Raw genomic sequence first — 24,571 nt, 5'->3', positions numbered from 1 at the left:
CCAAAGTCCTGTACTTTTCAGGTCTTTGAGAAGAATTTGTTTTTCTTCTAAATTGGAAATTGCTCACCCAAAGACTTAATGCAGGTTTTTATAGTGGAATCTGAAGTGCAAATCCAGGATGCTTTATTTTAATCAGGATTTCATAAAGAGGGAAGGTAAAGTTGACCTATTCTGTTTATTCTTATTTTATTTCATGTATATTGAATGTTCATATTAAACATGGGGAAAGTTGCCAATGTGCCAGGCTTAAGCACCTGCGATTCATCAAGAGGGGATATCCTTAGTAAGGTCATCTCAAGCACACAGCTGTCCCACCCACCTATAGTTAGAACCTTCTGTTTGCAGGAGGCAACCAACCAGAAATCAAAGGAGCTAAATATACTTATTTCAGATGGATGAAATGTGGGGCTTTAACTGTCAACTGTTAATCATACGAAGAATAAGAATGTGGAGTTTGAAATGAGGCCAACCTATTGATTTACTTAATAGTTTAAGTAACCCCTGTTTTAAACCAGTCATTTTAATTTATTTTTTCATTATTTGCACTTTTTTGTTGCATTTTCATATATACCTTTCATGAGGTTGGACATTTTGTCTCACTAAAAGGCCCTCGGAGAGAGAATTTTGGCACTTTTGTCCAAACTCATTTGTTAAATTTTTTAACATCAGCGTAATTGGCAGTTTTGAAGATACAATCATGTCTCTTTGTGAAGGCATTCTAGATGCTTTTGGACCAGTTATTTCCAAGAAATAGAACAGAAAGCGATCTCGACATCTGCAACCGCAGAGGTGCTGCATGTACCAGACTGTTTGGTGGATTAACGGATGCTGATTAAGGGTTCACATTCACCAGGTTCTCTATTTTTAAGCATTTGTTCCAGTTTTGAGGGTTATGTAATACAATCCTTAAAGTCAAGTGCTTTCAATTTTCTCTCACAATCGTGACAATCTGCCAAAGCCCGATTTTGTATTTTGTCCCTATATTTCTGACTGTGCCCGGTTGAATCTGTCCAGTAAAATCTTGCTATGTGCACTAATGTTAAATGAACTGTTTTAGATAATTTGGTAACTATGATCCAATGGTCATGGCACTGTTTGTGAATAAGGGTAACTGCTTGTGGTTTATTTGTGGCTCTTTGTGTATTTCTGTGCTGTAGAAGTGCAATGACAAAAGAAAGCAATGTTGTGACTTTCCTTTTTTTTCCATGCACAAGCACAAATAAGTGCATGTGTGCACAACTTGTATCTGAACACAATGTGATACATAAATTATTTTTCTTTTTTTTTCCACTGCCATGCATACTGATGTTTGTATATAAATAAACACCAATACCATGAGACTGACTTCTTTAAACCACAAAGAGCTAGTAGAAGGGGTTCGTTTTGAAATGCTTTAATAAGAGATGCAACTGAAACCAGAGCAGTCTGACAGCAAGTGCCAGATGCACATTGATTCATTGTATAATTTTATTTACACAAAATACACAATATATTTACAGTATCTTTTCATAATGTTTAAATTAAACTACTCCTACGTAGCATAAAAGAAACAGTCTTGCACTGAGGCAGTTGTACAATTTATATTTGCATACAGAGAGCTCGAGTCATTCAAATAATACAATGATGGCAAAGACTCAAACTGGCACACGCAGCACAACAGTGAGTGGTTCCAAATGATTTTAAGCCATTTTTTTGGTTGGTTTTCTTAAAAGGTACAGTATGTAAAATCTTACCACTAGATGTCAACAGATAGACTGTTGTCAACTGAATTCTATTTTACTACCCCTCCCAATTCAAGTGCATAATGCTAATTAAGGTGGCTGCCGTTCACCTGTAGCGAGTGTAGACTGTATTTACTGTACATTTAAAACACAAAGTCATCTCAAAGAATAGCGCACAGGAAAGCATAATGAGTATTTTACAGCAATAAAGAGCCATGAGATGAAGCCAGTATTACAACATGGTCTGAACCACTACATCTTTGAATAGGAACTAAATTAGGTTTTAGTTAAAGCAAATGCTCACTCACTGCTGTTTTTTTGTTTTGTTTTTTTTAACTGCACTTACACTCCTCAGTCACTCATGTTTTTATCTTTGTACATGCACAAACAGGCTCACTTAACCACCCACACGCTCGCACAAATGCACGCTCTCAAACCAGCTGCAGCATCTGCACCGAGGCCCTTTATGGTCAGTACATCTCTCCAGACACTCACCCACTGCTGTAGTTATTTTTATTTCACCTCACAACATTCAACTATAAGTGTGTGCCCTTTCTTTGCCTTTTCAGCGGCTGTGCATCCCAAATATCAAAAAGCTAAAGAACACAGTGACTCCCACAAGGGAGATGGTCGCAGGGGCGGTGAAGAACTGCCTGTAGTTGAGGCGGAAATACCACACGACAGCAAGAATCACCACAAAGACAGGCACCACCAGGCTGCCGGTGCTTATGGCTACACCTGCCGCCCTGAATCCACTGGAGACTCCGGACCCGGCTCCTGCTCCTGTTCCGGACTGAGCCCCCTCCTCTGGACTGGAATCATGCAGGGTCTGAGAGATGTGGCAGTGGATCACGCTGTTGTCTGTGATGTTTAGGGATAACAGAGTCCTCTTGGGATCCTGCAGCAGCTGGCCTTGGAAGATTAATTTAATTTGATGCTCCCGCCCTGAGAAACATTTGCTGGAAAAGAAGGGAGATGAGAAATTAAAGCAGTTATAAGGCGCTTTCTTTCCAAGAGTTAGACAAGAAGATCAATACCACTCCTGTACAATCAATCCAAGGTTTCAGACATAAGCCAATTAACTTACTTAGCAGAAAGACAATAAAAGAAACTTTTGGCTCTGTCTAAAGGTAATAAAATATGCCTTAAATGAACATTTATAAGCTGACTGAGTAATATGTGGCATCTTGTTTACGCTTTGCAAAAAACAAAAAACATGAAAAGCAACAGTAAGGTAAAGCCTTCCACTGTAAGCCAGCAAACTAAGTATAAGCTCTTGATAAATTAACATTGCAAGGCGGCACAATCTTTATGCTAAGCTAACTGCCTAATGGGTGTATCATCTGTGAATTATTCTGATATTCTTGAAGTTTGGTGGATTTTCACAGTTATTTTACCAACCTTTTTAGTATCCCAACTGTATCTTGTGGCTCTACAACAGCCACCTCCTCTGTGTCATTCAAAAACTTCAGACGGACAGAGATGGAAGTGGTACTACTGGTGATGGTAGGAGAAGAGGTGGTGCTGGTCAAAATTGGAATAGGCTTTGTAGCCTTTTTCACTTCCTCCTCCAACTCCTCCTCCTCATCCTCCTCATCAGCCTCATCATCCTCTCCATCAGAAGTGACAAGCAGTCTTCCAGCCTGTGGTTGTTTGCTCTGTATGTCCAGCAACAAATCTGTCCAAACCCCCTCGGCTCCCTCTACAGTCCCCTCACCCTCTCCTCTGTCAGCTGCCGGCTCTCCTTCGTCCGGCTTGTTCTCCTGAGAAGGTGGAGGCGTCTGCTGCTCAGGGGTGTCGGCACTAGCTGACCCTCCACCGTAGTTGTCATGGCCTCCCAGTCCAATCAGAGAGGCATGAGCACCCACAGTGAGGATCGTGCCCAATATGTGGTCTCCCCGATCAGCCACATGGGTTGAGAGCCAAGCCAAGATGAGGGCCAAGAACAGAAGCAATACACCACCTGCTGCTGTCACCTCATCCTCCATCCCATCCAACATGGTCAGTGCACACACTGCCATCTCTGTCCTCTAATCCTGAAGAAAACACAGGTTTAAGACATTTCGTAGCATACAGTTTCAAATGTGGCTCCAAGTGCTGTAGAGCCTGCTCAATAGTTTGCCTCATACTGCATGTGATAGTATGATCTAAACAAACTGATCTAAACTTTCTAAGATAACATTGTCGATGTACACAGAACTTCCTACATGAAAACATGGTTTTTCTCCTGCAAATATGTGATTTGTTGTTATCCCCAGACAAGTTAACTTTTTTTCCCCCTCAAATAAAAATCATCATAATAACAAAACTACTTTTTTAAACCACTGTTAATCAGGGTTCTATATACTCAAGCATAAAATAGGGGATCTCAAAGATCCATTTTGAGTTAGGAATAAGTTTGGGAATTTTCCTGTTATTTCTGGTCATTGACAATTTCTATTATAATCTGGTGTTTATTCTTTGAAGGAAAACCAAAATTAGCACAGCAAAGACACTGAATGAGGTGGCAGGCATGACATTATCCAAAGGAAGCCAGCTGTAATACTGTTGCGTTTGTTTTTTTCCCCTTGCACAAACCTTTTGGCACGCTACAGAAAGGTTTTAGCCTAAGCCAAAAACAATGTGCGCATTGTAAAGTTTTTTTCCCCTTTTTTTTTTGCCAATTTTTCTTCTATTTATGAACTGATAAATAACAAAGCAAGAGGGGGGTTATTATATAATGTATTAGAGACTCATTATCCTTACTTAATGGAAACTTAGACTATAGTCACACATCCATAGTTGAAGCCATGAAATACTCTAGCATATTAATTTGTTTTTTATTCGTTTTTGGGTTTTTTTTGTTGAAACAAGCAAGAAGGCTCCTCTACATCTATTCAGTTACAGCTAAACAACGTCAATTGCACTCCGAGATCTCTACAGGTCTTACAGTACACTGAACAAGACAGCCAGCCATATGGTAGCACTGGGTTTACTTAACTGTGACAAACTAGCAATTTCTCACTCCAGGTTTACTGCATCAAACAATTAATTTATTACTGACATATCTATGAAACACTAGAAAAGCAGACAAACAAGGGAACTGGGCAAAGGAGAGGTTTGGGTTATTCAACTGTCAAAATATTTACTGATCAATTTTCTAATTTCAGCCCATTTGAAAACATATGAAAACGACATGACACAGGATTTGATTCACATGTTCCACCCATAGGCTGTATGATGACGGGGGAAAACATAAGTGTAATATCTTTTTTCCTCCTTCTTGAAGTGTAAGTTTACTTTTTTGTGTAAGACACTCATTCATGCTTACAACCCGTTTTTCTGTGCATTTACTCTTCTATTCTTGTAGACACAAACTCTAGTGAAAGCACTTCAAAGCTCAGTAGCTGCATGCAGTTGCATATTTACATTTGTACTTTTTAATTTTTTTTAAAGAAGAATTGTAGTAGGGGGGGGGGGAGATGAACCTTTCAAGGTGTATTTACAAATTCAGAAATCAAGGCCTGGTTTCATCGGCGTCAGAATCACTTTACAGAAATACACGTAGCATTTACCAAGGTTGGTCAACAGCTGTTTCGTGTAGCAGGGAAGTCTCAGCCAGCCATCCGGCTAATTCAGGGCCGTGTCATTATTGTTTTCCCCTCTTTTTCTTCCTGTCATGATTGTTCCACACGATGTACAGCCTTAACCTTGACGCTAGCCACAACGAAGGCTATTCTGCTGCACTTACAACTTACAACACTGTAGTTTACGCTGCTGTCTACGACCTAACTTAGCTTCCCACCTAGCTTAAGTAGCTAACTGAGAGAAAAAAAAACACGACCTTCCGTTGTTTACGGCTCTCATAGTTCGATTTATTTTGTCGCATAATAGTTGTCCGACAGAGCAACTGCTTCGGCCAGACATATGAAAGTCTTTATCGTATGTACCGATATGCATAAACATCAAATGATCTCACCTGCCAGCTGTAAAATCAGCGCATGGTTGAAGGCGAGGCTTAATGCTAGCTAGCAGCTGCTGCTGCTTAAAAACCACATAATAAACATAGCGGCGGCGTGACGTCATCACGGGCCAGCGGGGTGGGCGCGTGTTTTGGAAACTGTTTGCGCGCCCATTGCTCCACTTCTATGATACAACGTAAATAAATACATAACTGTAGCTTTTTTGAAAACAGTTTTATTGTTACATCGTTGTTAGTTGTTTATTTGAAAATGTTTCAATATTTTATTAATTTATATATAACAGCACCTAAGAAAAAAACTAATCCTATGATTTGTATGGCCCAAAGTTGTTCGTAGGTTCAGTATTCACAAAGGATTCAAAACGAAATCAGTTAATTAAATGAATAAATATGGGAACTCTGTGTTAGCCCTGTAATAGCCTGGCAACCGGTGGGTCCAGTGTGTACCCAGTCTCTGCCCCATGAGAGCTGAGAGAGGCGACAACCAGCATTTCAAACTTCCTCTGACATTAACATCAGGAGAAAAACTGCACCAGGAGCTTCTTTTCATTGACTTCTCTGTCTGCAGCTCCTTCTTCATTACTTCCATGAACATTTCGTATACACATATAGCACCAACTAATCCAAATCAACAGTAAATAGCCCGAAACTTCTTAGAACTTCATCTGAACGTTTTCTTGGTTATTTTCTTCCCCATGAACAAATAAAACCATTAAATGTGTCTGAATTTCACAAAAAACAATTGTTAGTTTAAAATAGTATCACAAACATGTCATTTAAATGTAATTTACATACATTTGTGTTCTTCAGTGCAACTATTTTTGTAAAGTCAAGTAACACGCTCATTTCTATCATGTGTATCTGAGGGTCACCCCCTGAAAACCCCTGAAATCTAAAATAATATAAGTTTCCAATGAGGCAAGATACACAATATGTACAGTCAGAAGAGTGTGCCATCATTACAGAGCAACAAATAATCCCTTACACAGCTGGGAATGTCCAGTTTGCTGACAACTGAGTGACACTGGGCTCCTAAATGCTGACGTAAAGCACACCGACAGAGATGCTGAAGAGAGCGAGGCTGAGCACTTCGCTGACGCACCAACTGGAAGAAAGACCGATGCTCCTGAGGCAGGGAGGTAGAAACAGAAACACTACAGTGCTGAAGGTAAACAAGCAGAGGAGAGTAGATTTAACACTGCGGAGAGCTCACCTCATATATCTCAGCAGACACAGCATCCATCCATTCACAGGGCGGGAGGTGGGGGTACAAGTTCAGCAGCACCTCGACAGTGGCCAGGGAGAGCACACACTGCTTCAGCATCTGCAAATAAAACACTGCTTGTAAAATTTGATAGTAACTAATTAATCATTCAATAGCTTATTACATTTAAGTGATGTTATTTTGGTAATAAAACATGTTACTTTATGAATTTTATGTCATATGGTACCAATAACTATTACATGCTGATGACACTGGTGTCACAGTCCATGTTTTTTGCTGTGTATTTGTTAAGTTTTTGTTTCCTGTTTTGATTTAAATGACGTTTTTCTCATTCTGCACATTTTTCCAGAGTCTCCTGTGTTTCTTTGACTTCCTCTGTTTTGTCTGTGCTTTAGTTTCCTTGTCTTCCTAATCTGTTCCAGCCCTGGGCCATGCCCGGCCTCGCATCCTATGACAGCTGAGAGACGCTCTATTAAAGATTCACCTCTTCTCTATTTCACCTGCTTCTGCTGAGCACATTTAGGTCCCATCTACAACTGACACATAAGGGCCCCACCCACTTTATTAGGTACACTTTGCTACTCATGTGTTGAACTCCATTTTGCCTTCAGAAGTGCCTTAATTCTTCATCTCACAGATTCAACAAAGCACTGAATACATTCAGTGGAGAATTTGGTCCATGTAGAAATGATGACACGATGCAGTTGCTGCAGATATGTCACCTTCACATCCACCACGTCCCAGAAGTTCTCTATTGGATTGAGATCTGGTGACTTTAACGGCCATTTGAGTACAGTAACATCACTGTCACGTTTAAGGAGTTGATGAGTGGCAACCGGCGTGGTTTCTGCTGCTGGAGCCCATGGGTGTCCAACTCCAGGCCTCAAGGGCCAGTCTCCTGCAGGTTTTAGATGTGTCCTTGATCCAACACAGCTGATTTAAATGGCTAAATTACCTCCTCAACATGTCTTGAAGTTGTCCAGAGCGCTGGTAATTAACTAGTCATTTGATTCAGGTGTGTTGACTCAGGGTAATATTTAAAACCAGGACCTTGAGCCTGGAGCTGGACACCCCTACTCGAGCCCATCTGCTTCATGGTTTGATCTGTTATGCATTTACAGATACTCGTCTGCACACCTTGGTTGTAAAAGGTGGTTATTTGAGTTTCTCGATTACCTGGTTTCTATCAGCTCTTCTGAGCTATGACATAAATGAGATATTTTCTCCCACAAAACTGATGCTCACTGGATATTTTCTCTTTTTCAGATCATTTTCTGTAAACACTAGAAATGGTTGTGTGAGATGAACGGTTTTGGAAGCATCAGACCACACTGGCACCAACAATCACGCCACCTTCAAAGTAATTTTAATCACCTTTCTTCCCCATTCTGTTTGAACTCTAGCATTTTTACCATGTCTTCATGTGTAAATGCACTAAGTTGCTGATGATTAGATATTTGCATTCTTAAACAGGTATACCTAATAAAGTGGCAGGTGTATTTATATAATTGTTCACACTATATCAAATATTTGATCTTGTGAAGGTTTCATCACTAATCACTGAGTCTATTCTCAGCTCAGGCATGTCAAACATAATGAAAGTCAGAGATGTGCATAACTTTCTTTAGCAGCAATAGAGAGCCTGGTTTCACTCCTGACTTCTCATATTTGAACATAAACCATGATCTTTCCCTAAATGAAAGAGGTAGTAAAAACGAAACTAAAGAAAGGCCGAAACAGGAAGCAAACTGCAGACTACAGCGTCTCAGCCGTCTTCTTTCAGCCAGCACACTAGCTTACTTATATGCTGTTTAAAACAAGTATTATAAACCCAACTTGCAGCTTTATAAAAGTCAGGATTTCTTGAAATGGAGAGAAAGACTTAATTTGAATAAAAAGGACATATTGACATTATTCCTTTTTTCCATGTTCACTTTTTGCTTTTTACGTTCTCACTAACTTTGTTGGTTTTGTCTAATTTTAAAGTGTTTACATTTTTTTATTTACATATTTTGTTGCAGATTTACAAAAATGTAGATAGACACCCCCCCCCCCCATCTAATATTTCATAATGTTTTTTTCTTGTTTGTTTCTACTCTTCAGACTTTGACATGTATTAATATTTCATTTAAAGATTGTTTTGTTTTTTTTACAATCCCTGATGTAGTATTTATCTAAGCCTTACGTATTTTGAAATTGTTGCCTCATGAAGTTTCATCACCACACTGACAGCACTGGCATGGAGTCAGTGTTGTCAGTGTGCGCGCATTAGATAACACTACAATTTACATGCAGCAGTTCTCACATTCCCTCACAGCGTGGCTGTTTGATCAAACCTTTGGTGAAACAGGCTTAGCTCCGTGGTTCAGAAGTGATCGTGCAATTGCTTCAGGTTGCTGGTCCGGGAAATCTTCTACCACCTTAAAAACCGAACAGAAAAGTTTTTATCCGAATGCTCAAACTTAAAAATGTGTTTCTGTGTTTGCAATGCTAAATAGTACTTTGTTGCTCTTATACATAGCATCTGCTACCTGCAGCAAACAGTCCATGGCTGTGTATCCTGCACAGTTGGTGACATCAGCCTTGGCCCCATGCTGCAGGAGGAGGTCTACAATCCTGGGGCAGCAGTTTGCACAGGCGTTGTGCAGTGGAGTGTGCTGCTTCCTGCCTGCAGTTCGAGCATCGGCTCCTGCGTCCAGAAGCTTCTGAACCACACGAAGATAGCGTCCGGCCTCAGATGGTCTCTCGGCTCCGGAGCATGCAGCGTTCAGAGGGGTCTCGCCCTCTCGATTTGTGGCTAACACATCAGCTCCGTGGCTAAGAAAGAGCTGGACGTGCTCTTCGAGGCCTCGCCGAGCAGCCACATGCAGAGGTGTGAGTCTCGACTCCCTGGTCCTCACATTGACCTCTGCACCTCCTTCTAAAAGCAGCTCAGCGCAGCTTTAAAGAATAGTACATTTACTGGTCACGACATGCACAATATCTACATTCAGTCCATAAGAAATCCATCTCCCTCAGATATTTTTCATAATATCTCAGAAATGTTTTTTTTCCTGGCTCACTAGATTTGTATTATTACATTACGTTCTATTAAACTACGTTGGTTTTTGTTGTTGTTGTTTTTTTACCGCAGTTGAGAAAATAGCCTTTAAAGGACATTTTTCATATAAGACAAGATTAATATAAAGCTTTGCTTCAGCTACTCCTTGGCAACAATACCCTCTGCTGAATATTTCTGCTTAAGCACAATAAGAATAAAGTCGTCAGCTTTTTTAGCACTTACTGGAATGACTGGGCAGAGGTACAGAGGTGAAGAGGGGCACTGCCATCTGCAGCCAACAGATCAGGCTCTGCTCCATGAGAGAGCAGCAGCTGGACACAAATAGAATGGCCACCTATGCAGGCATCGTGGAGGGCTGTGTTGCCTCCAGGGTCAGCGTTCACCTCCGCCTCACGAAACAGCAGCTCCTCCACACATGCTGTGTGTCCTCTGCTGGCAGCCAGACGTAAGGCTGAGGTCTGTTTCACCGTGGAGCTCATGGTCCACATGCCTGGCGGAAGAAGGAAAAGGGAGTTCATTCAATTAAAGCGTTTATAGAAGATTAAAAGATAGAGATCTGTAAAGTAATACCCATTTCTGGAGCCCACACCATCTCCTCATGCACTGTCTCCATCAAGGCATTGACCATAGCAGGGTCCTTCAGCACTGCATACACTCCTTTCATGTCCCCGCACATGAAGGTGTTGTGGACGGCAGTGTCTCTGCACTTCACCTGGGGCGGAGGGGCCCTGACTTCCTGGAGCCGCTGCTGACGGGGAGGAGGCCTTGGGGCCCGAGGCAAAGGCGCTCTAGTCATGGCTCTCCTGTGAGCCAGTGCCCGCCGTGCATCCTCCCATTCCTGAAACGCCTGCTCCAGTCTCAGAGAGCGCAGTGAAGTAGAGGTAAATGGGAATGTGTCCTTTGACATGGGGCCTTGAAGTCAAAACACAGGTTTAAAAGTACTGATTTCATGCCATTTTCCAGTTTTATCACAGCAGAACATTAACACATTCACCCCGCTAAAGCCAGCCTCTGAAGCACTGGGAAGTACTGTTTACTGAAAATAGCAACATGCAGCGTTTACTCACCCTTTAATGGAACAGCTGTGAGTGACAGGAGTCCAAGCAGAGGTCAACTAAATACTTTCACAGCTAGAATCAGGTTCATTTCCCTTTGAAATTAAACTATTATGAAGCGATTTCCAAATTAAATGCCCTTCCGTGGTGGCTACAGTCACAAGATTGTTGCACAAGTTCAGCACTGAATATTAATAGATCAGAACGTAAGCTGATACTAAGTGTTTCCACAGCGACCACTAGATGACAGTATCGACCCAGCATTTAGCTCTATTGCGGTCATGAACGCCAAAGAGCATAGAAGTATCAAGATAATCTATAGAAATCAACGAGGAAGGCCACGTGATCACAACTTTAAAAAGTGAGTAAATTCATAGCGTCCCGAAATTCACGTAAGGGAAAGGTGGTAAGAAGAAAAGCCAATTTGGAGTTTATTACGAATAAACTTGATAGCTTTCACAACTACGACAGCTGTCTACCTGAACATCTACTGCTCACGAGTAAAAAAAATGAAAATGTTTTGCTCTCTCAGAGATGATACTAGCTCGTCTGGATGTCTCGTCTGGGAGACATTACAAAATTGCTAAAGAATTTTGTCTTTTAAGAAAAAAAGAGTATTTGCGTGAATCGGTTATTTTTATTAGTAAGATAGGTTTGTTATTAACCACGCCGTAGCGTCGCTAAACTTGGAACAAAAACGGAGCTACATCTAATGGGAATGGGGATTGAATCATCTCGCTTCACTTCAACCTCCTTTGTAAAAACATTCCTTACGTCATCACGTCGTGTTTGAACGTGGCGGCGCGATACCAAGCAGTACAGCCCAGATAAACTTTACCTGTAGCTAGCAAGCTAGTCTCACTTAACTGTAGTTAAAAAGGAAAAGAAATAGCAGAGATCATATTTGTAAGCCGGCATTAAATGGCAATTAATGTCTTACAAAGTCTGGTATATTTGTTCAAAGTGATCAACAACGGTTTTTTTTTTATCGCGATAGCCCATGACTGCAATGGTAAGTCCAGCAAACTGAACGCAGCTGAGGCTAACTAAGCTAATACACGTTAAGTAGCTCAAATGTGTGGCATGTTTTCGAGTTTACCAGGACATATTATTACTATTATTATTATTATTGACATTTATTGGTACTCGTGCTGTGTTTTATTGTTGTGTTTGTGTTACAGACCTGTAAATTAAGTGGCCTTTTCAGCATTGGCGAGGACTTTGAAGATGAGGTAATAATCAGTAAATATAATAACACCTGATTTTATTTAACTGTCGTTTCAGGCTGCTTTCTGTCACATAATGGTCCTCCTTCTGTTCCCTCGTAATCCCACTCTGTGTGTGTGTGTGTGTGTGCGTGTGCGTGTGTGTTTCCCAGGACCTGCTCGAGACAGACTGGGCTTCCTGCTCCGTGTCTGGACCAGCCAATGTGGCAGCTGCTGTGTCATCCTGTGCTCTGCGTGCCTCCTCTGTTACTCACAGAGAGCCGGAGAAAATTTGCCTCCAGCAAACTGGAGAGAGATCAGCTGCCCCGTGCAATGGCACAGCATCAGAGAGCAGCACGCACACTACTGCTACGGGACAAACTGTTGCTTTGGGGTTGAGACGGCTCTCATCTTCCTCTCATTCCCGCTCTCCTCTCCCTACTCCTTCTCCCACGTTGAATAACTCTGAGCCAAATCGGGCAACACAACAGAGTCACGCTCACGCTAAGGGGCTGCCGAAGCCCTGTGTGGCTCAGGATGACTTTGATGACTGGGATGTTGACCTAGCAGACCTGGAGGAATGTGATGGCCAAATGGGACGGATGCCTGAACCTCCTGCTCCACGTGCACCCACAGTAGAGCCTCCAGCCAAAATGCTGCGACCCTCGACCTGTGGACAGACTCAGACACTACCTGTTCGGACAGTGAGGGAGCTTAGCGCCGCATCCAAGACTTCTAGCTCCACTGGTCACAATTTGGCTCCTTTTCCACCTGTCCAACATCCAAATCCATGTCCTGCTTTCCCATTAGCCCCTCCACAGAAGTCTGACGTTTTCCGTGGCTTCACTGCAACTTCTCCAGCCCTGAGCTCTTTTTCCAGGACGGTTAACAAACCTCAGCAGCCACAGAAAACATGTACAACTCCAAGACCCTCCTCTCAGCCCCGCAACCTCTTTGATACAGTCTCCCCGGCACCTCCTTCCTCCCCCTCTCCCTCTGTGAACTCTCATCCTCTTCACACGCCAGTACTCACCAATCGCCTGGTCCAGCTAGTCTCTGCCTCCAATAAGCTTCCCAAGAAGAGGCCTCGCTCAGAGCCACGCCAGCCCAGGACCCGGCGCTTCCCTGGTCCAGCTGGGCTTCTGCCACAGCAGGTTGGTCTCATGTGATGCTGATGCACTCTCTCCTAATCTGGCTTTCTGCAAATGAAAGCACAAGCACGGTCAAGCCAAGGCAAAGATGCCTGAGTAGAACTCAGAAAGAAAATGAATTAGTTATGTGTTCTGTTTTGGGTTTTTTTTTTTGTTTTTATTTCCCACCTTGCTGGCATATAGTGATTTAAATTTCCTCTCTCAGCCTCAGGGTCAGAACCTGGATGAGATTGTGGTTTCTGTTCCTCAGACTCCTGCCCATGGGGCTGTGGCTCGACTACCAAGTCAGGTAAATAAAGCAGGGGTTTTTTTTTTTCCATCTTTTCTATCACTGTTGCACCTTCAAAAGCAGACGAGATTACAGAAAAGGCTTGAAAATGCCAGGTGTCTACACGGTGTGAGGCCAGTAAATCATGAACAGATTTTGTATTGGCCACATGGAGGCAGTGGAAATGAATGACTAAAACAGCAGTGACACCACCTTATGAGCTGACATGGAAAAGAGCTGCCTATTTACACATCCAGCTTGTTAATAGTCCCCTGATGTCAAGTGCAGTGTTCTCTCACTTTTGCTCTCCTGAAGGAAACATCTGGCACATCAGCTGCTTAATGCTCCACTCTGTTCAACAGCTAGTCTACGTAGGACGAGTAGCTGCCTGCCAATTTGTGCATTGTTTGTACAGGATGCAGTACTCTACATAACACTATTTACAGTTATTTGTGTGAAATATTAATTAGAGCCACTTGGAAGAACCAGCAAAGGTCAAGAATTCCATTTATAGTGTCGCTGTATGTTTGTGGGTGTAAAAACTTTATGTTAAAGGCTTCCAGCTCACAGACTGAGGAAGAAGAGTTCAGTGGCGGTGCCTGGGCAGCGATGAAGATGGAGATGGGATTGGATGAGAGGCATCCATCATGCTTCCTGCACTCCTACAGTGTGGTCATGGTGCTTCGCAAGGTGAGCTGACAACGTCGTTACACAAATGGAGAAGAAGTCCCACTCGTACTGTTTATTCAAGCGCTGTCTAATATTTAGGTCAAGCCTCTTTACAAGTTACGTGTCTTCACACCACAACGGCCCGTTTGCCGCCGTTGGAGGTCTATTGGCATAATCAGGACAAATGACGACGCTGTCCTGGAGGTGTTGTGTAATTATAAACAGTACGATCGCTCATCAGTCACACTAATGGGGACTCTGCTGTCGCTCTCCTGTAGCTGTGTGTGAAGGGCCGCCAGTGTGAAGTAGCTTTGAGTGGCAGTCATTTTGAAACCTTACACGGTGGTTTCTGCTGTGTTTGCTTGTCACTGGCTCCATTTAACAGGAGCAGAGTCGGTGGCAGGACGCTGGATAAGCTCGCTCAGGTTAAGCCGTTGACGTGAATGTCGGCTTCCCCAAATCCTTGTTTTTCGTGAATAAACAAATGACCACACTGCCTCAATGTGTTCTAACAAATGCAGTGTAAAGAAAGGTTGATCTCAAGAGGAAATCCTGCTCACTGCTGTGTATTTACTTCCATCAGTATATCTTCGTAACACCAGATTTGTGTCGAGGGTTAATTTAAAAACTGAGGTTAATCAGTAGGTTGGTACACTGGAGAAGATTTGATATCATTTGTAAAGTTTCTTTCAAAGCATCAGGTTATCATAGATTATCGGAATGACTGAACACTTACAGTTTATCTAAAGTAAATAAGGCTGGGTTTATAATCCCGTGCAAACACTTGCAGACAGCTGTGGACATCACAGATGATTAGTTGTTCCTATTCCACTTGAGGGACGCTTGCACAGCTGGCGACCTTGCAGTTTTGGCACATTGGAGGGCACATGGATGTCCACATGAAGAGATTCAAACAGACCCTCGCATTCTAGTTGATGTCAAAAGTATTACACCCACATGAGGCACTTTTAAGCAACTCCAAACCCTGTACCTTCAGCACTTGCGTAAAAGACAACATGTGGCTTTGCACAGAAGTCAAACCCCTCCTGGACAATATGATGCCATATTTTCACCCAGTCACAGTGCACTTTGCACTCTATTTACGGCAGTGCTGTGAATTAAAGCGAATGTGGTTTAAATTCAACACCACGCTGCATCAGCAACACTGAAGTTTTTAAACTGGCCGTCACTGAGAGAAGGAAGGCTGCAAATATACTCGGGCTTTCTCTTGCTTTGTGCTCACAGCCACCAAAACATCAGAGGCCACAGTCAAACAAGGTAAAAAGCAATAATTCTGTCCATTTGCGAGGTGTCCTGGCTGGCCGTTTACGGTGCCAAGTCCCCAGCCGCCTCCCAGAAACCAACCTTCATGTTTATGTCCCTGTAAATTTTAAATTGCACATCCTACAGCTGCAGGTAGTCCACTGCCAAAATAAAATTTCCTCCATGCTGTTATATTGCAGAAGCATTTTGTTGGATAAACAAGCGTAATTCTGCCCCAGAACCTCAAAAGATGGTTTTTTTTATTCATTTATTTTTTTTATCTTTGTGGGAGACGAGCGTGTTCTTGATTTGTGTGCACAGCCAGCAGTTGTCTGGGCTTGCACTTGCCCACTGTACTACCAGCCAATCAGCCCAGCTAGACCTCCGGTCCTCCGACTCTTCCCATCGAAAATGTAATAAATAGTGCAGGTGGTAGGCTCTTATGTGAAAAGCCCATTATCCCTGATGTGCTGATAGATTTAGAGCTTAAATTTGAAGATTTAGAAAAAAAATCTGAAGTTGCACACAAGAGTTATTAAAATTCAGTATCCAATTGGAGCACAGAACATGTGTTTACACAATTTAAAAACAAGCAAACAGTTGATTCGGTTATTTTCTTATAATACTAACATTAAATATATATGTGAGTAAAATGTGTGCCATGAAATCAGACTGTCATCACACAATCCTCAGCTGATTTATTTAGCTTCCATGTTTTCCTTAACACTAAATCGAGTTCTGTTTTCTACTGTATTCAACATAGAAATGCTTCAGACCCATTTTACAAGAAAGAATTTGATATTTTTGCTTGAACCATTACTAAAAAGATGAATGATCAACTTTGTTATATTTAATCTGTTAATCCATGAATTATTTAGAAATATTGTTAGCAAAAGTTATCGTGTGTGTGTGTGTCTGTGTGTGTATTTTCCCTCTTCTTGTTAGGCTGCGCTGAAACAGCTGGTCAGAAATAAAGTTCCAAACATGGCTGTGCTTCTGAAGAGCATCGTCCACACGCATGCTGATGCCAAGGCAGTGTTTAAGGACCCGACAGGTAACAGACAAACCCAGACACACTCAGTCTTAAAATAAACATGATGATTCATTGTGAGTCGATTACAATGCTCGACTCTAGTAGAGCCTCAAAGAAAACTTCGGTAGGGAAAAGAAAGAGGAAAGCGTGTTAACTAGTGCTGAACCATGGGAGCAGAGGAGCTGCGAGCTTTTTCCTGCACATTTGACATTTGCTCACTGGGAGCTCGCCTGATTGAACTCCACGAGGTACGAGAGCAGAGTTCAGCTATTGTAACACGCTTGATTGCGTGCACACATACACACACCCCGTCTTGCCCAAACAGCAGGACGCCTCTTTCTTCCCACCGCTCGTTTCCTCTCCCGCTCTTTCTTAAACCTTTCCCCCCACTTTTGTCTGCTGCACCTCTAAGCTGAGTCAGTTGCCATGGCCCCCAGAGAGCAGCCACATGAGGTGAACTGATTATCATCACTAAGGAGTGGATGTTGCTCTCAACACCGGACTTAAGTGCTTATTAGTGATTCAATTGCCACAGATTGGCATCGGTAGTGGGCGGGTATTAAGTGCTTCTGACACCACAAGAAACTGTGGCATCGGTAGTGGGCGGGTATTAAGTGCTTCTGACACCACAAGAAACTGTTTGCTTAGTCATGTGACCCTGACCTGCTGGAAGGTTCGTCGCTTTTTACCCAGCAGACAGTGTTATCTGAGAAGCTGCTAACAGCGCACGCTTAACATCCACTAGTGCTGGGGGGAAAAAAACAAGCCGAGGAGAAATTCATCAACATATTAGTATCTTAATCATTTGTCATTAACAAAAAATATTGGGCTTTCATCATAATGTGTGTGTGTGTGTGTGTGTGTGTGTGTGTATATATAAGTATGAAAAATGGGGATTCAAACACTTGCTTCTGGTGAGTGATGAACTCTTTCATGTCGCTGCCGATCCCTCGAGCCTCCATTTGTGGACTTTTTGCAGTTTAAAATGGGTAAAATATTCCTAATGTGTACATAAACACGACTCGGTGCGTATGACAGCAGTCTGGTGGTGGAAAAAAACTGAAACACGGATCTTTAGATCACGTTCTTGACAGCAAAGTCTGCTGTGGAGTTAGAAGATGTCATTCTGAGCTTCAGGAAAGTTTTTCACTATTTTCTGATATTTTTATATTTGTATGAAAACAGAAGAACCATATCTGGGAGATGCTGATGAGGATCTTTAGATGCAGCTTAGCTGTCTAATAAACATGCAGTTTTATTCTTATGAGTTTGAAGAAGGAAGCTGTGGTGTTAAAAGGTTTTTATTCCAGGCTTGTTCTGAAGCTCTCAATACAATCTCGGATTTATTCAGAGTGACACACTGTTCATATCCTTTTTTTTTTGGCTTTCCTGTTGTGTTTTTGATTTTGTTTTTTTGCCCAAACCGTTACACTAAATATGTCAGAAAGTTTATGGAAATGTGTGCAAAATGCTGCTGTCTCTGGTTTCTTTTGGAAATTTCCGTCAAACGTGAATATTTGAATCCTCTTGGGTTTGAATATTTACCCGGAATAATCACATCACAAAGTGTGGAAAAAGCTTTCCTACATTGTTAGAAACGTGGATTGGCTTGCAAAACTTTGGGTTACTGTGAATAGCTAGGCATGTAAAATGTGACCTGATTCTTCCATTTATTTATTTATTTATTTTTTTTTTTAAACTTCACACAGTTTCCTGTTTTCATTTCAAAATGGCCAAAAAAAGGCCCAAAGCAAATTATGGGGCATCCTAGATGGTCGACTCTTAATAATGTCCTTTGGTGTGCATCACGGCATGGAGAGACTTTTGGTAGAGACCTTTCTCTCTGTTGCTACTGCAGAAGGCATCTGTGCTTATGATTATTGCCTGTTTTTGTCCTGAGTTTTGTTTGTTTTTTACAGAGATTATGATATTTTTTGTCTTCAGATTTTGCTGGTAATGAGTATAATCCAGTCTTGCTTCTGCTAAGGAAACTTTTCCAAGTGCTACTCGCTGCTGCACCCACCCTTTCTACGCCTTGTTTCAACTTCATTAGTCACATTTTTGGTTCCAAAATGCTTTTAGATGTTCATTTGCAAAATTTCAACTATTTTTCAGACAAAGGAGTCTGCTGTGTCTTCCCCAAGGTCTTTTGGTGTCACATGGTGATTTTGATATGAATTTCTTGTAATTAACATCAACTTGACCTTGATCTATTAACTGCTGGCTCTTTATGAACTGAAGAAACAGCTAAATGAATACACTTTGCTGTCATTTTGGAGCCTTCTCCTGCTTTGTCGGCATGAATTATTTTAACTTTCAGTGCTAGGCAGCTGGAGCTCGTAGCTAATGATTGCTGGGTCAAGGTTTCAGAGTTGGCAGAGCTGGTCGAGTTGGCAAGCAGAGTATTCATAAATCCTGCAAATTTGGATCACTTGAGGGGTTTACGGAGTTTCCTGTGGCTCAAGATACTTTTTACCTGTCTGAATTACTGCTGAACACACAAACTGCTCAGGAGCCGGTTATGTTCCAAGTTTCACTTTAAAATTGAGTACAAGTGCAGTGTTTTCACTGATTGTTTTATTTACAGCCTGTTTTAAGCGCATTATAGATTCTCTGCTTTCCAAAGATGTTTTATATGTGCACACTGTTAAGTTGCACCTTAGTAAAACCATTGAATGAAGGGACGCTCATAGGGATCGTTTTGTGAATAAGAGTCGTGATGTATGTAATGCCCGGTTTTATGAGAGCGTCACACAGAGCGGGAAGCAGAAAGCCTGGCGTAACAGTGAAAGGTTTTAGGTTTTGTTGAGCCAGCTACAGCAAAGAAAGCCTGGCTGTGTTAAACTTCCCTTGGAGTAATACCCCTTTGGGTATTATATAATCTGGTAGCAGCAGATTAAAAGGAATCTTTCATCTTTACCTTTATGCTGTTTGGGGGTCAGTTTGTCTTCTACTCAAATGTGAATAGAAGGAAAAGAAATTCTGACTGGTATCTTTTTGTGAATTCTCCATGTTTTCTTCTTATCTTGTGCAAACGTGCACACTCACATGCACATTAAAGTGAGAGCTTTCATGCCATTTCATTGAATTATCAGACTTTTTGGTGGTTGCCTGTCCAGAAAATAAAAAAAATTATTGCTAGATTAATAAAAAAAGAAGGTAAATAATGAAGCGTTTCATACATTTTGATCATAAAATGCAGATTATGGATAAAACCATTTGTATTCAAGAAGGAAAGTGAAAAAGTGAGGATGTGTTTATGCAGCTAAAATGTATCTTTTGTGAGAAGTTGTGAGTAGTTGTGTGTGTTTAAATGTTTTTTGTACTTTATTTCTTTATAATGCTTTGGACTGAAGGGGAGATTCAGGGAACTATTCATCGGCGTCTTTTAGAGGACAGAGCAGAGGAGCTTAAGGTCGGGGCTGTGCTGCTGCTCAAACAAGTAAGGCATACCGCCCACAATCATATAACTATAATCTTGTATCTGAGTTATACAGTGGTTACAAATCAGTTTCTTACTTCTGTGAACAGGTGGGTGTGTTTTCCCCCTCCCATCGTAACCATTACCTGAATGTAACTTCCAATAACCTGCTGAGGATCTACGCTGCTGATGGAGTCAGTCTGACCTCCACTCAGCTTCCCCCTCTGGTCCTGGTGAGCAGGATGGCTGCTGCTGAAAATAAGATTAGCACGTCTACATTCCAAGAAATACAAAAACATATTTACTTTTTTTCTTTTTAGATATATGTCCTGTCAACCTGTCATCAGTCCCTTTGAAACATATTCATTCTTTTCTAGGAGCCGATGTTGCTGTCACCCACTCAGTCTCCCGGTGTCCTTCAGGAGCCAGTTTCCTGCATGCAGCTGATGTTTGATGAAGAGGATGACGAGGGAAAAGATTGGGAAAGACACACAGAGCGAGAGGGAGACCCTCGAGCCCCTGTAGACAGTGGCAGAGGCTCCCTGGAGCGTGGTGGGAGCACAGCACCACAGGAGCCAAGCTGGGATGCAGGTGGGGCACATGCAGTAACACTTGCAGACAGGGAGAAAAGAGCTTAGTACAAGCAACACTTGTAGAGAAGCAGAAGAGAGATTAATTCTTCTCACATCGTGAGCTCGCCTGCTGTCGCTCTGAAATATAAGGAGTTATTTTCATTGGCATTTGACTGCAATTCTGAAACCCTATCAGTCATAGCCTGATTTGTTTTTAAACTGTTTTTTTTTTTTGTCTGATGAGCAAATATTTATCTCGTATCTAAAAATGATATGATGCAAAAAGGCAAGCCATGTTTAGGATTCTTAGTCCCAGAATTTTACTCAATTTGCCTAAATGACAAAGACAGTGACTGTCTTTGGAGGACAAATCCTAAGAAATCCACAGCTGAGAATTTCCATGCAGAAACGTGAAATGTTAGCATCTTAGGCTGATCAACATCTAGCTATGGTCTAAAATTCTGGAGCGCAGTCTAAAAACCAATAATAGCAATGACATCCAGTGGTCACAGGGGGTGCTGTTTGAGCTCCAGCTCCTCCCGCCCACGTGTTGAAAGAACAAACTGAATTGCTTCCAGTGGTCACAGCAGCTCACTGCCTCGATGCATCCGAGCAGGAAAACTGGATTAAAATGCTATATTCAAACTGTTTATTCTACAAATCCGTTATGATGCCATCATGGCCTTTGATCTGGCATCACCATCAAATCACTCTTTGCATTTTGCATTTGCAGCAGCACCTAATAAAAAATGCATTGCTTTGTTTTTCATCCAACTGAGTATTAGAGCATTACAAGATGAAACCAGTACCATGTGTGTTTTTTACTTAATAACTAACCCCTGATGATTGTAGTTGAAACATTGCAATCATTGCTGTTTTGTTTTTGTTTAATCAAATGTCTGAGGCATTAAAATACTGTCTCATGTGCTGACCTGTGTGTTTGTTGCACAGATGATGACCTGGATGAACTGCTGGGAGAATTGCCCGAGGATGCCTGCAGCCTATGATGGAAACTTCACATGAAACTTTACAGACTGTCTCCCAGGACTTGCATTATGACTGACTCACCTTGCACTTCTACCCTCATTTTCCTTTTGAGTCACCTTCTAAACACCGAAATACTGGTGAAGCTATGTACATGTTGTTTACTCAAAACTGTTTCAGATCTGTTTATAAATACAAACAGAGAATAGTCTTGAATTAATTTGTTGTAAGTGTGCCGATGCTTTGTATCACCGATAATTGATAAGTTGCTCGTTAGTTCCAAAAATCTGCCTCTTTTGATTTCATCTACACATCCTGTGTTCTTGTAGCGACTTTGAGCCTCTTCTATGTGCATATTAGAGATGTTTCCCTTTTTGTTTCATTCTTATTCATTGTACCTGCTCCACTGACCTTGAAATGGAAGACTAATCTACACAGCATTGATTTACTAATTATGCAAAATGAAACCAAGGTGAGGCTGCGGCTGTTTTCCACTTAGTTAGTTTTCAGCTTCAAAGTGGACTGGATGATTTTTACGCTGCTTGTTTACGGTGCATTAAGAGGTGTATCAGAGGTTTTTGGCTTGGGATTGCGAGAGGTAGTCTGAGTCCCATGTGGTTTCCTGACCTAAGCAGTGTTTACCCAACTGTGCAGTGCATCAGGGTGGAGTCGTACTGTGACTAACAGGCTAATATGGTGGCTTTCCCGACATCTCCTCCTCAGATCCAGACTTCTTCGGCTCTCCTGCCTGAGTATAACAGATTCAGGTTAATCCTCATCCTCGTTCTCATTTTGAGTATGATGCAGCTGCTCAAATTGCCTGGTTTAAGTTGAAAAGCGAGAGGGAGAGAGAACAGGGATGATGAAATGGGTTGTATTTGCAGTTTTTCAACTTAGCCGTGTGGCTTAAATAAGTACATTTACAGTGCAGTCTAAGTATTTGGACAGTTACACGTGATCTATTTGCACTCTGTTTCTGCACGTTGGATTTGTAATGGGCCAGTAAATGAGGGGAGAGAGTAATGATTTTCAGTGTAAATGTAAGGCTGATTACATTGTAGCCTGTCACTGCCCTTATGGATTAACTGATGTTTCTATCCAGACGTGATGTCCTCCTTCGATTCATTTATACTGACTTTATAAGGCAGGTTTGAGAGTGTGATCAGCGGCTCATCCAGCATAAACAGTGTCCTTTCTAGAAAGTAATCATACTGTTCAGCTTTTTGCTTTTAAATTGTTATATTGCCATTGCTGAGTATTGATCTAAAACCCTTAAACTCAGTTTGAAAACTCAGTCACCACTAAAAATATAAAACCCATTGATTCATTTAAATGTAAATAAGCATATTTGAGTAAGTCAAATTTCATTTAGGGTCTTTAAGATCGGCAGCACAAAGCGCTTCATGAAAAAAATGCCAGAAAGATCTGCAAAAGCACGTTTAAAAAGATGAGGTTTTAGCTGATACCTAAGAGATCAGTCCACAGAGCTCGGGGCTCTGTGGGGGAGAGAGTTGCAGAGTCTGGGCCACTGTTGCAAAACTCTCTGCTTTAGTTCTCAGGCTTATATGATGCATAGCCAGCAGCCCCTGATTACATGGCCTCTGGGATGATCTGGAGATGTATGCATGTAAGAGTTCACTCGTGTATGTTGGTGCTTCTCCATGCAGAGAAAAAGTCAAAATCAGAATCTTAAAGTGAAATCTGAAGTTAATGGGGAGCCAGTGCAACTGAATTAGTAACAGTGTGACATGTGAGTACTAAGACTTCACCTTCGCAGTGATATTCTCTACAACCTGCATACTATTACTGTAAGGCAGTTTATACACTGTACTGTGTGTTTATGCTACCCATTCAAAGAACTATAGCTGCCAGGCTACTTTATGAGAACCAGTCCACTGCACGTGGGTTTAATAGGACCGAATGTGTGGGTTGCAAATTTGTGAATCTGGTACACTAGCCTTTTCTACAGCCACCATCAGTGCTTTCAACTTAGGTCCTAGCAATGATATGGCACTTTCCCAGGGTCAGTTCTTTGGTACTACCAATGTTTTGTAGTGGAAATGCACAAATCTGCTTTTAAATTACGCACTGGTAGAGGGATGTGAGGGCCTTGTGTATTTCGAGTGGTTTCTTGTAGAGCTAACTGAGTGGGCTTAACGAAGAGAAACGTAACTGTTTTTGTCATTTAAATCTACAAGAAATGAAACTGGTAAACTCGAAGTACAATTATTAATTTACATTAAGGAAACATTCAGTTTTTTCAGACAACAATAGATGCATATATAGTCTATAGAGCAGGACTGGCTGTGTGGCTTCCACGTTAGGTTCGAGCAGGGCAAAACTCAGCATAAGATCAGTGGAATAAGTAACATAACAGATTGGACTAAAGCAAGGCACATCAGGTTGTTCTCAGCTAGTGAACTCTAGCGATGGCGACAGCACAGAGAGTAGGTGCAAAAAGGAAAATGGCACCATAGTGAAATGCAAGGTCTACTACTACAGCAGATGAATCACGAGCTATCCATGTGAGTCCGTGAGAAAACAGGCGTATGGACACATAATGTGGAGGTGTAAAAGACTGAATAAGTCTGTCCTTTAACTCTATATGCTAAGACCACAGGAGTACAGTCTGGTTAAAAAAAAAAAAAAAAAGCAAACAAATGCTGGCATTGAAATAGTTGACCTGCCATTATAATCTAGCCTCAAGCTTGCTGAAAAGGGATTTTAGATCAGCCTTACTTTATCCTTTAAGGTTTATTATCTTTTCTCGTTTTGGTCCAGCTTCTATAGACGTTGATCACACAAATGGATTTTGAAAAGTCACATGTACTCTAAGAATCACAGGTGGGTTTAGTCCATCTGACATGATCTGTGATCCTCTGAAAGTGTACCCGGCAAATCTCTGGTATAATAAAACAACATGTAACGTATTCAGCCAGTTTCCCAGACACTGATTACCCCTGTAGACTAGAGACTTCTTCA

At 41.7% G+C, this 24,571-nt stretch overlaps 3 protein-coding genes across 3 annotated transcripts; 1 reads left to right on the top strand and 2 right to left on the bottom strand.

The window, feature by feature from the left end:
- Nucleotides 1–1,377: 1,377 nt before the first annotated feature.
- tmub2 (transmembrane and ubiquitin-like domain containing 2) lies at nt 1,378–5,791 on the bottom strand. The gene is made up of 3 exons (XM_005726198.1): nt 5,680–5,791; nt 3,123–3,757; nt 1,378–2,680 (listed from the first exon to the last, which is right to left on the bottom strand). Exons 2-3 carry the CDS (start codon nt 3,740–3,742, stop codon nt 2,287–2,289), a joined length of 1,014 nt encoding a protein of 337 aa, XP_005726255.1. The 5' UTR covers nt 3,743–3,757; nt 5,680–5,791; the 3' UTR covers nt 1,378–2,286.
- A 153-nt stretch (nt 5,792–5,944) lies between these two features.
- Nucleotides 5,945–11,378, bottom strand: asb16 (ankyrin repeat and SOCS box containing 16). The gene is made up of 7 exons (XM_005726196.1): nt 11,036–11,378; nt 10,539–10,880; nt 10,191–10,458; nt 9,439–9,847; nt 9,244–9,327; nt 6,896–7,006; nt 5,945–6,808 (listed from the first exon to the last, which is right to left on the bottom strand). The coding sequence occupies exons 2-7, from the start codon at nt 10,873–10,875 to the stop codon at nt 6,623–6,625; spliced, it is 1,395 nt and encodes a 464-aa protein (XP_005726253.1). The 5' UTR covers nt 10,876–10,880; nt 11,036–11,378; the 3' UTR covers nt 5,945–6,622.
- A 405-nt stretch (nt 11,379–11,783) lies between these two features.
- hrob (homologous recombination factor with OB-fold) lies at nt 11,784–23,431 on the top strand. Its single transcript, XM_005726197.2, has 10 exons — nt 11,784–12,035; nt 12,205–12,255; nt 12,402–13,382; nt 13,585–13,668; nt 14,203–14,337; nt 16,525–16,633; nt 19,969–20,054; nt 20,144–20,266; nt 20,411–20,624; nt 21,557–23,431. Exons 1-10 carry the CDS (start codon nt 12,024–12,026, stop codon nt 21,610–21,612), a joined length of 1,851 nt encoding a protein of 616 aa, XP_005726254.1. The 5' UTR covers nt 11,784–12,023; the 3' UTR covers nt 21,613–23,431.
- The last annotated feature ends 1,140 nt before the right edge of the window (nt 23,432–24,571 follow it).

Source organism: Pundamilia nyererei, unplaced genomic scaffold, assembly GCF_000239375.1.
Source record: "Pundamilia nyererei isolate P.nyererei 1_Seehausen unplaced genomic scaffold, PunNye1.0 scaffold00018, whole genome shotgun sequence".
Taxonomy (NCBI): Eukaryota; Metazoa; Chordata; class Actinopteri; order Cichliformes; family Cichlidae; genus Pundamilia; species Pundamilia nyererei.
This window is presented reverse-complemented; position numbering and strand designations above follow the sequence as displayed.

Excerpts from the sequence above, each read along its gene's own strand:
- tmub2 (XM_005726198.1), bottom strand. The coding sequence starts at position 3,742 with ATGGCAGTGTGTGCACTGACCATGTTGGATGGGATGGAGGATGAGGTG. Across the intron at positions 2,681-3,122 it reads ACAGTTGGGATACTAAAAAG|CAAATGTTTCTCAGGGCGGG; the intron begins GTTGGTAAAATA and ends CTTCTTTTCCAG.
- asb16 (XM_005726196.1), bottom strand. The coding sequence starts at position 10,875 with ATGTCAAAGGACACATTCCCATTTACCTCTACTTCACTGCGCTCTCTG. Across the intron at positions 9,848-10,190 it reads ACCTCTGCCCAGTCATTCCA|CTGCGCTGAGCTGCTTTTAG; the intron begins GTAAGTGCTAAA and ends TATTCTTTAAAG. Across the intron at positions 9,328-9,438 it reads CCATGGACTGTTTGCTGCAG|GTGGTAGAAGATTTCCCGGA; the intron begins GTAGCAGATGCT and ends TCGGTTTTTAAG.
- hrob (XM_005726197.2), top strand. Across the intron at positions 12,256-12,401 it reads GCGAGGACTTTGAAGATGAG|GACCTGCTCGAGACAGACTG; the intron begins GTAATAATCAGT and ends TGTGTTTCCCAG. Across the intron at positions 16,634-19,968 it reads AGTGTTTAAGGACCCGACAG|GGGAGATTCAGGGAACTATT; the intron begins GTAACAGACAAA and ends TTTGGACTGAAG.